The sequence below is a fragment of the Zonotrichia leucophrys genome, chromosome 1A (genome assembly GCF_028769735.1).
Source record: "Zonotrichia leucophrys gambelii isolate GWCS_2022_RI chromosome 1A, RI_Zleu_2.0, whole genome shotgun sequence".
Classification (NCBI taxonomy): domain Eukaryota; kingdom Metazoa; phylum Chordata; class Aves; order Passeriformes; family Passerellidae; genus Zonotrichia; species Zonotrichia leucophrys.
In genome coordinates this window covers 71,792,882-71,802,734 of record NC_088170.1, presented here as the reverse complement: position 1 = coordinate 71,802,734, position 9,853 = coordinate 71,792,882, and the positions used below count along the sequence as shown (strand labels likewise).

General features: G+C 63.9%; 1 protein-coding gene across 2 annotated transcripts; it reads right to left on the bottom strand.

The window, feature by feature from the left end:
- Positions 1 to 748: 748 nt before the first annotated feature.
- On the bottom strand, positions 749 to 8,008 carry LOC135442837 (uncharacterized). 2 transcript variants are annotated; one of them, XM_064703107.1, is made up of 20 exons: positions 7,873 to 8,008; positions 7,283 to 7,429; positions 7,083 to 7,204; positions 6,875 to 6,983; positions 6,675 to 6,791; positions 6,474 to 6,541; positions 6,300 to 6,401; positions 5,984 to 6,169; positions 5,804 to 5,906; positions 5,581 to 5,722; positions 5,318 to 5,501; positions 5,135 to 5,234; positions 4,526 to 4,644; positions 4,349 to 4,386; positions 4,037 to 4,149; positions 2,512 to 2,660; positions 2,269 to 2,363; positions 1,968 to 2,046; positions 1,615 to 1,723; positions 749 to 1,280 (listed from the first exon to the last, which is right to left on the bottom strand). In XM_064703107.1, the coding sequence occupies exons 1-20, from the start codon at positions 7,931 to 7,933 to the stop codon at positions 1,207 to 1,209; spliced, it is 2,217 nt and encodes a 738-aa protein (XP_064559177.1). In that variant the 5' UTR covers positions 7,934 to 8,008; the 3' UTR covers positions 749 to 1,206. The 2 variants fall into 2 exon arrangements, with proteins under 2 accessions (XP_064559177.1, XP_064559178.1); XM_064703108.1 differs by lacking the exon at positions 7,283 to 7,429 and having other exon boundaries at positions 7,873 to 8,005.
- Positions 8,009 to 9,853: the final 1,845 nt, after the last annotated feature.

The window sequence follows — 9,853 nt, the reverse complement described above, 5'->3', positions numbered from 1 at the left end:
GAGAGGGGCAGGAGCAGCCACAGCGCTGCCTGGGGTGGGCACAGGCTGTGAGGGACAGGGAAAGCTCAGAACAGAATTCCTGAGCAGGTTCTCCCACAGCTCCTGCCCTCCCATCCCTTTCCCATGTCCTGCCACTCACCTGGCAGTGCCCCCAAATGTGCCAGGCTGAGGACAGCGGGGCTGGCCCTGCTGATGCCTCCCCAGGAACACACAAGGCTTAATAAAGCAGCTCATTAATCACTAACGAGCTGCTGCCTCACTCAGGGCTGGCTGTCCCTCCTTCAGAGCCCAGCATGCTGTGACAGCACTCCCTGCTTTCCATGCTAAGGAACAGCAGAGGGGAGAGGCACCAGAGCCTCCTGCCCGTGTTCATGGATCTGTCAGTGCTTTGCCTTGGGATTGTTTGTGTTTTAAAGATAATAAATATATCCAAGCCCCAACTTTGTCCTCTCACCTCATCCACCAGCTTTTCCCTGCGTGGAGGGAGATGTCCCCAGCCTGTCACACCCTATGGACAACACCAGGAGCATCCCTGAACCTTCTCAGGAGTGTGGGACAGCCCTCAAAGCCAGGAGGACCAAAGATGGTCAGAGAAGAGCAGGCTGGAGCTGAGCTGGAGCTCTGGGAGGGCCGTGGAGAAAGCTGGAGCCCACAGCCACCCTGCTGGGGCTGAGGTGACAGAGGACAGGGAATGGTGGCCACACAGGGCCCTGGCTGGCGCCCGAGGCTCATTTAAGGAGAAACAAACTTTGTTTCTGATTTCTACAAAAGTGCTTTAATGACAAAACAGCTGAAAATCCCTTTGGGTGCATCTCTGGTGCCATCAAATGTCCCGTGTGCGATTCCCCAGGCCCTGCCAGGCCTGGGAGGGTGAGGGACTTGTCAGGCACCTCCTCCCAGTGCAGCACATCCCCAGGGAGGGGACACAGAATCCCCTCCAGACCCTCCTCTAAGGACAGTTCTCCTTGCAGCCACTGCAGCGTGGGCTGGAGCTGCCCGTGTGATGTGCTCTGCCTTGGAGGCTCCTCATTTTGGGAGCCATCCATTGCCACCCCCCTCCCATCCCTGAGGGCCCACGGGAGCCCCGCAGGAGCTTCGGGAACGGCGCTTCCAGCCCGGAGCCAGCCCGGCCAGGTCCCTGAGACACTGCAAAAGTCCTGAGGGGTGCTGATCCCAACGAGGGCTTGGAGACAGAGAATCCAAACCTCAGCAGCCGCTGGGCGACGGGGCGAAGAAATACACGGCCAGCAGGATGAAGTAAACCATCACCAGCACCGTGCCTGGGGCAGAGAGACAGGGGTGGAGGGAGTTACTCCCTGGAGCAAGGAGGGACGTGGGCTTAGACCTGGTGTGGTCTGGATTAGCCTCCTGTAGAGGACTTCCATGGTTCTCTACACAATGTCCATTAAAAGGGAGTTTAAAACATTTAAAGGGGGACATGGGAGTGATCCCCTTGGAGCAGCTCCAGGATGGTCAACCAAGACCCCAGGATCGCTCAGGTCACCACACACAAAGAACCCCAAAAAGCAGATGGAGTCAGGAGCCCCCCATGCCACATCCCAGGGAACGCAGGGGTGCTCCAAGCCCCACAGCAGCCCTGTGGGAGGGGCTCACCTTGGAAATAGTCACATTTGCCATCCATGAAGATGTAGTTCATGAGCACCACGCTGAACATGCTGGCGTAGACGTGGAGGTCGCTGAAGACGAGCGTGAAGTTGGTCGGCTGCGAGGAAGAGGATTTGGGGGTTCATGGCCGACCAGGAGACCCCCACAGTGACTCTGGGGACATGTGTGTCACCCCCTAAACCCCCTCTGCCACGCGTCCCCAGGGTGGGGACAGCACCAGGAGACATCTGAGCCCACTTGCCCTGCACTGAGCAGAGGGACACTGGCCAGGGCAGCTGTGTCCTTTCCATGTCCCTCACACCCCATGGGACAGTCCCCAGGGCTGGCCTGGGGCTACTCACGTAGAAGATGGTGAAGAGCACCAGGACGGGGATCTGGAGCATGCAGACCTGCACAGCAATGCAGTTCCCAATCTCGATGCTGGGGAGGAAGGACAACTTAGGGGCTGGGGCTGGGTGAGAAAATCCCAAAGCACAGAGCCCAGCCCAGTTCTGGCACCGCTTTTTGGGTGACAGCTCCTTGAGGAGAAGCTGGCACAGACTCTGACCCACCAGTGCCTGGGCAGCCCATCATGGCACCAAGGCGATGGGACTGGGACAGGGCACAGGAACCACCCCAAACTGCCCCTTGGAGCCATCTCACCTCAAGCTCAGATTGTTCTGCAGGGCAAACTGGATGCCATTGACAATCTCTGGCAGCTCGGGCACCATTGCCAGCACGGTGACACCGATGAAGTACTGCAGGGAAGAGGTGACATCAGCCTGACCACATCCAGGCCCTGGCCAACCTTTCCCCCATTCCTTTTGGGGTTCCAGCTGCAGCCAGGGCAGGTCCCCATCCCTGGAGGGCACACCTTGGTCCTCGGGCCAGCCAGAGGCGGCTCACCTGTGAGATGGTGGAGTTGGTGAGGATGGGGCTGATGTGCTCCGTGGCCAGGTCAGCACAGGCCGACATGCACAGGGTGGAGAGCAGGAGGATGACCAGGGCCCGCCAGCGGGACCAGTGCACCACGGCACTGTGGTGGTGGCCGGGCACTGGGGAGAGAGCAGAGACGTGTGGGGACACTGCAGGGCAGTGACAGAGCCAGCCCTGCAGCCAGGACATCTGGGGACACTGCAGAGCAGTGACAGGAACTGCAGCCAGGACGTTTGGGGACACTGCAGAGCAGTGACAGGAACTGCAGCCAGGACATCTGGGGACACTGCAGAGCAGTGACAGAGCCACCCCTGCAGCCAGGACATCTGGGGACACTGCAGGGCAGTGACAGGAACTGCAGCCAGGACGTTTGGGGACACTGCAGAGCAGTGACAGAGCCAGCCCTGCAGCCAGGACATCTGGGGACACTGCAGAGCAGTGACAGGAACTGCAGCCAGGACACTTGGGGACACTGCAGGGCAGTGACAGGAGCCACCCCTGCAGCCAGGACATCTGGGGACACTGCAGAGCAGTGACAGGAGCCACCCCTGCAGCCAGGACATCTGGGGACACTGCAGGGCAGTGACAGGAACTGCAGCCAGGACATCTGGGGACACTGCAGGGCAGTGACAGAGCCAGCCCTGCAGCCAGGACGTGTGGGGACACTGCAGGGCAGTGACAGGAACTGCAGCCAGGACATCTGGGGACACTGCAGGGCAGTGACAGGAACTGCAGCCAGGACATCTGGGGACACTGCAGAGCAGTGACAGAGCCACCCCTGCAGCCAGGACGTCTGGGGACACTGCAGAGCAGTGACAGAGCCACCCCTGCAGCCAGGACATCTGGGGACACTGCAGGGCAGTGACAGGAACTGCAGCCAGGACATCTGGGGACACTGCAGAGCAGTGACAGGAGCCAGCCCTGCAGCCAGGACATCTGGGCACACTGCAGGGCAGTGACAGGAGCCGGCCCTGCAGCCAGGACGTTTGGGGACACTGCAGAGCAGTGACAGGAACTGCAGCCAGGACGTTTGGGGACACTGCAGAGCAGTGACAGGAACTGCAGCCAGGACATTTGGGGACACTGCAGGGCAGTGACAGGAACTGCAGCCAGGACATTTGGGGACACTGCAGGGCAGTGACAGGAACTGCAGCCAGGACATCTGGGCACACTGCAGAGCAGTGACAGAGCCAGCCCTGCAGCCAGGACGTGTGGGCACACTGCAGGGCAGTGACAGGAGCCACCCCTGCAGCCAGGACACTTGGGGACACTGCAGAGCAGTGACAGGAACTGCAGCCAGGACGTTTGGGGACACTGCAGAGCAGTGACAGGAACTGCAGCCAGGACATTTGGGGACACTGCAGAGCAGTGACAGGAACTGCAGCCAGGACATCTGGGGACACTGCAGGGCAGTGACAGGAACTGCAGCCAGGACGTCTGGGGACACTGCAGAGCAGTGACAGGACCTGCAGCCAGGACGTTTGGGGACACTCACTGTGGCAGTCGCTGATGTGGATGTCGTAGATGTGCGTGTGGGTTTTGAGGGTGAAGAAGAGCCCGATGAGGTAGGCAGCAGGGAGCAGGATGGACACCGTGTACACCAGGGGTCTGTGGGACACAGGGGACACTGTCAGTGCCACCAGGGTCCAGCATGGACACCCAGGGGACTCCCCCTGGGGATGAGGAAATGGGGCACAGGATCATTGGGGTGGAGAGGGGCCCTGGGATGGATACAGGAACACGACCAAACCCAGGAGGTGCCACCCCAGTGTGGGGACAGCTCTGTCCCCACTGCATGGACACTCACTGGACGTGGCTGTAGTAGAGGGTGCCGTTGTTGTCCATCTGCAGAGAGAGCACTTGTCAACAGGGATACAGGGGACAAGGGACAGCCCCGCTGCCACCACCCAGCACGAGAGCCAGGGGGGCTCAGAGCATCCCTGACCCCAATTCCCCCCTCTCGGGGGTCCAGGTCCCCACTCACCAGGTCAAAGTGACAGTTGTGGCAGAGGTAGTGGCCCAGCGGGTTCTGGGTGACGTTGTGGCACTCGCCACAGACCAGCTTCCCATAGACCTTGGAGAAGAGCGTTGGGGCAAAGACACCTGTGGGGACAGGACATGGAGCGGGGACAGCACACGGAGCCGGGGACAGGACACGGAGCCGGGGACGGGACACGGAGCGGGGGACGGCACACGGAGCCGGGGACGGCGCACGGAGCCGGGGACGGCGCACGGAGCCGGGGACGGCACACGGAGCCGGGGACGGCGCACGGAGCCGGGGACGGCGCACGGAGCGGGGACGGCACACGGAGCGGGGAGGGACACGGAGCGGGGAGGACACGGAGCGGGACGGCGCACGGAGCGGGGACGGCGCACGAGCGGGGAGGCGCACCGGGGACGGCACACGGAGCCGGGGACGGCACACGGAGCCGGGGACGGCACACGGAGCGGGGACGGCACACGGAGCGGGCACAGGACACGGAGCCGGGGAGGGCACACGGGGCCGGGGAGGGCACACGGGGACGGCGCACGGAGCCGGGGACCCACCCTGGTGGGACCCCCAGCCCTGGGGACAGCCCTGTCCCCAACTCACCTCCCACGGAGAGGAAGAGCAGGGCCGAGCTGACGCCCGCAGAGCGGCTGTTGAAGCGCTGCTCCTGGTGCCGGATGCCCCCGATCACCATGCACAGACCCTTGGGGACAGAAACACCCCCAGGAACCCCCATCAGTGCTTTGCTCACAGCCCCCTCCCAGCTGTGAGCGCCCCCCGTCTCACCGGCACGAAGAGGACGCAGCCCACCAGGGTCCCTGTCAGCGCTGACTTGACCACCTCGGCGTAGCAGCGGTTGCCCTCGCGCGAGCCCTTGATGAGGGCGGTGATGTAGAAGGTGAGCTCGGTGATGGAGCCGAACGTGGCGTTCACCACCGCCCCCACCGCGAAGTTGCTCTGGGCTGAGATGCTGCAGAGGAGCAAAAGGGTGTCACAGCAGGGCTGGAGTGTCCCCCCTCGGCCACCAAGCGTCCCCCGTCACCGCTCACCTGGCGATGGCCATGCCGATGTAGTAGGAGAGGGGCATGATGGCGAGCAGGGCCAGGGTGAACTTCACGGCGGAGCCCGTCAGGTGGTTGGGGCTGTCCACGTAGCCCAGCACCAGCGTCACCAGCACCAGGGGCAGCAGGTCTGGGACAGCCAGTCAAGGACACAGCAGGGGGAGGATTTGGGGTCACCCCCCCCCGTCCCCTGCAGCTCCCAGAAGGATACTGACAGCAAAGACGTTGATGCCATGCACGGCGTATTTGTAGTAGTAGGGGTTGGCAGCACGGTAGCAGCAGAGCATCACCTCTCCCTCCAGAGGCACCTCTGTCTGCAGGGGGACAGGAGGGTCACCCAAAACCCCCCGGAGCGGGGTGTGGGACCCCGGCCCTGCCCAGAGCCACTCACCATCCTCAGGCCGCGGACCAGCACGCGCCCCGGGGGCAGCAGCAGCACACGGGAGGCAGCGCGGGCGCTCAGCTTGGCCACGGGGATGAGGACGATGAGGAGCCAGGCGGTGACACACACGAGCCCGTGCGCCAGGGCCAGCACCGGGTACCCCAGGCACAGCCACACTGCAGTGCTGGCACGGTGCTGTCAACAGGAGGGCACCTTCAGGGCCTGGCCCCCAAACCACTGCCCAGGGGAGGGAAGGGCCCGTGGGCACCTTGCCCACCACGCTGGGGGCTGCAGGGGGATGGCGCTGGGGCAGCGCGGGGCTCACCCAGGATCCGGTGCCCACCCAGCACCGTGGGCGCCAGCGCAGCGCTGTGGGACCCCCGAGCAGGGCTGAGCTCTCCTCGCACGCCTGCTGGCATTTGGGCACCTGGGGACAGGGGGATGTCAGGGTGTGCACAGGGCACCCCGACACCCCCAGGGCTTCCCAGGGCACCCTCACCTCCACCTTCTGGATCACTTTGCCAAAGGGCCAGAGGAAATACCCGGCCAGGTCCCAGCAGAGCCTCCCTGTGGGGACACAAGCGTCAGTGTCCCTTCCACCTCCAGGGACATTGCATGGAGAATGGGGAGACCCCACCACCCATCGGTGCGGTTCTGAGCTCATCCAGCCCTCACTAGGGGTCCCACATTTGGAGCTCACCATAAGGAGCCCCCATGATGGTGATGAACATCACGGCAGCCACGAGCACGTAGAGGAGCGAGAGCCACCAGCCAAAGAGCAGCAGGTAAAGGACATTCCCACACGTCAGCGTGGACCCTGCGGGAGGGGAGGCTCCAGGTGGGACCATTGTCACCTGCAGCCGCCCAAACCCACACTGGGCTGTCCCCAGGCCCACCCACCTGCAGAGCCTCGCACGATGTTGAGGTCAGAGTAGAGCTCCTTGACAATCTCTGAGCGCTCCTCCCAGGGCCGCGCCGTCACGTGGCTCTTCCATTTCTTGAAGCCAAACTGCAGAGAGAGGAGGTTTTATTTTGGGGGTGAGTGAAGAGGAAGAAAATCAAACCCCATCACAGCCCTCCAGGAGCACCCATGGGTGCCCCCACCCACCTTGTAGTTGTTGGAGAGCTTGTTGGCCTCCACGGCGTTCTCGGCCGTCAGGGTGGTTTTCAGCAGGCAGCTCTCGCACACCTCCTCCGAGTGCTGCTGGCAGCAGGACGGGGCGGGCGTGGCTGCGGGCGGCACACGGGGGTGTCACAGCGGCTGCGGGACCCCCAGGGCCCCACCCAGCCCTTGCCAGCCCAGCCTACCCGGGGGGACGCGGGGCCGGTGCAGGCGGCAGCCCAGCTCCCCCAGCTCGCCCTGCGCGTTGTTGATGGCAGCGCAGCGCCGCTCGCACAGGGAGCCCCGGCGGGGACCGTCGCTGTCGCCGCGGCAATCCGGGACCTTGGGAGCATCTGCGGGAGCTGCCGGAGTCACCCCGGGCCACATCCGTGCCCCGCTCAGCACGGCGGGACAGCCGGGAGCCGCTGGGCTGGGGCTCACCCTGGTCCCCAACCCCGCCGGGGGACACGGAGCGGTACCCAGGGATGCTCGGGAGGGGGGACCCCACCAGTGCCCGGTACCGGGCGGGGAATCCCGCTCGGTGCCCGGTGAGTGGGTCGGGACCCGGTGAGGACCAGGGATGGGGGAGCCCCGGTTGTTCCCAGGGATGGGGGAGCCCCGGTTGTTCCCAGGGATGGGGGAGCCCCGGCGGTGCCCGGGGATGGAGAAGCCCCGGTTGTTCCCAGGGATGGGGGAGCCCCGGTTGTCCGGTATGGGACCCGTTGTTCGGATGGGGGAGCCCCGGTTGTTCCCAGGGATGGGGGAGCCCCTCCGGTGCCCACCCCGCTCAGCTCACCGGGCGTGTCCTGCGCGCAGCAGCGGCGGTGGCGGCGGCCGGGCTCGGTGTCGGTGGCCATGGCGGGAGCAGCAGGTGCAGCGCGGGCGGTCCCGGCCCGCCGGAATTTAACGGGCGGGGCCGGACATGCGCGCCCCCGGGAGCCGCCCCCGCTGCGGGGGATGCGCCGGTAACGGGGCGGGAATGGGGGAACGCGGGGAGCGGCGTGTGCGGTGCTTTGGGGCGCGCAGGGGAGGGGACGCGGAGACCGGGGTGGAACGGGGCGTGCAGGGATCGAGATGCGCGGGGACCGCGGTGCGGGGAATAACGGGGGGCAGAGAGAGCGGGGTGCAGAGAAGGAGGGATATGCGGTGGGGTGCTTGGAATAAAACGGGGTGGCAGGAGAGAAGGCGGGGGCGTGTGGCGCGGTGTTTTGGGGAGCAGAGAGAGCGGGGTCTGTGGAATAACGGGGTGCAGAGAGAACGGGGTGCAGAGAAAGAGGGATGTGCGGTGGGGTGCTTGGAATAACGGGGGGCAGAGAGAGCGGGGTGTGCGGTGTTTTGGGGTGCAGAAGAGCGGTGGGTGCGTGGAATAACGGGTGGCTGGGCAAGAGAGCGGGGTGGTAAAGCGGGTGTTTTGGGGTGCAAAGAGACGGGTGCGTCGGGGTGCGTGGAATAACGGGGTGCAGAGAGAAAGGTGTGCGGTGTTTTGGGGCGCAGAAAGAGCGGGGTGTGTGGAATAACGGGGTGCAGAGAGAGCGGGGTGCGCGGTGTTTTGGGGTGCAGAGAGAGCGGGGTACGCGGTGTTTTGGGGTGCACAGAGAGCAGGGTGTGTGGAATAACGGGGTGCAGGGAGAGCGGGGTGCGCGGTATATGGGGATACACAGGTGAGAGGATGCAGATATTGGGGTGCAGGGGAACCAAGGGGGCACAGGGATATGGGGTGCGTGGTATATCGGGGTGCCCGGGAATTGGGGTGCACAGTGTGTGGGGCGTGCCCAGGGATCAGAATGAACAAGATCTGGGGTGTGCAGTGTTGGGGGGCACGGGGATGTGGGGTGCAGGGTTAGGGGGCTGTGATGTGTTGGGGTGCACGGAGAGCAGGGACTGTGCAGTGTTGGGGTGCACAATGAGGGGCTGTGCAGTATTGGGGTGCACAGGGAGCAGGGCTGCAATTGGACAGTGAGGGGCGTGCAGGGACACAGGGGCTGTGCAGTGTTGGGGTACAGGGGGAGCAGGGGCTGTGCAGTGTTGGGGTACACAATGAGGGGGTACATGGGGAACAGGGGCTGTGCAGTGTTGGGGTACAGGGGGAGCAGGGGCTGTGCAGTGTTGGGGTGCACAAGAGGAAGGGGGCTGTGCAGTGTTGGGGTCACAGGAGGGGCTGTGCAGTGTTGGGGTACAGGGAGCAGGGAGTGTGCAGTGTTGGGGTGCACAATGAGGGGGTGCACAGGGAGAGCAGGGGCTGTGGTGCAGAACATGAGCAGGAATGGGGTGCACGATGAATTTGGGGTGCACAGGGTGTCAGGGGACACCAGCACTGGGGTACACAGGAATTTGGGGTCTGTACTGGGGGTGCAGAATGCTTTGGGGTGTGTGATGTGCTGGGGTGCACAGGGAGCAGGGTGGATGGGAATTGGGGGGCACAGGGCCTGACTGGGGTGTGGGATATATTGGGGTGCACAGAGAGTGGGGTTTGTGATGTATTGGGGTGTACAGGGAGCAGAGTGCACAAAGATTGGGGTGCACAAAGACTGGGATGTGCGATCTATTGGGGTGCACAGTGTATTGGGGTGCACAGGGACTGAGGGGTGTGATCTATTGGGGTGCACAGTGTATTGGGGTGCACAGGGACTGAGGGGTGTGATCTATTGGGGTGCACAGTGTATTGGGGTACAGAAGGACTGAGCAGTGTCATGTGTTGTGGTGTGTGATGCATTGGGGTGCACAGGGGCTGAGGGGTGTGAAGCAGAGTATTGGGGTACAGGGGGACTGGGCTGGGC

What these genes read in the sequence shown, in the direction of transcription:
- LOC135442837 (XM_064703107.1), bottom strand. Translation starts at nt 7,933, where the DNA reads ATGGCCACCGACACCGAGCCCGGCCGCCGCCACCGCCGCTGCTGCGCG. An exon ending in CATCATGGGGGCTCCTTATG is followed by an intron (nt 6,542 to 6,674) that starts GTGAGCTCCAAA and finishes GTGTCCCCACAG; the next exon opens with GGAGGCTCTGCTGGGACCTG. An exon ending in TGCTCTTCACCATCTTCTAC is followed by an intron (nt 1,724 to 1,967) that starts GTGAGTAGCCCC and finishes TCTTCCTCGCAG; the next exon opens with CCGACCAACTTCACGCTCGT.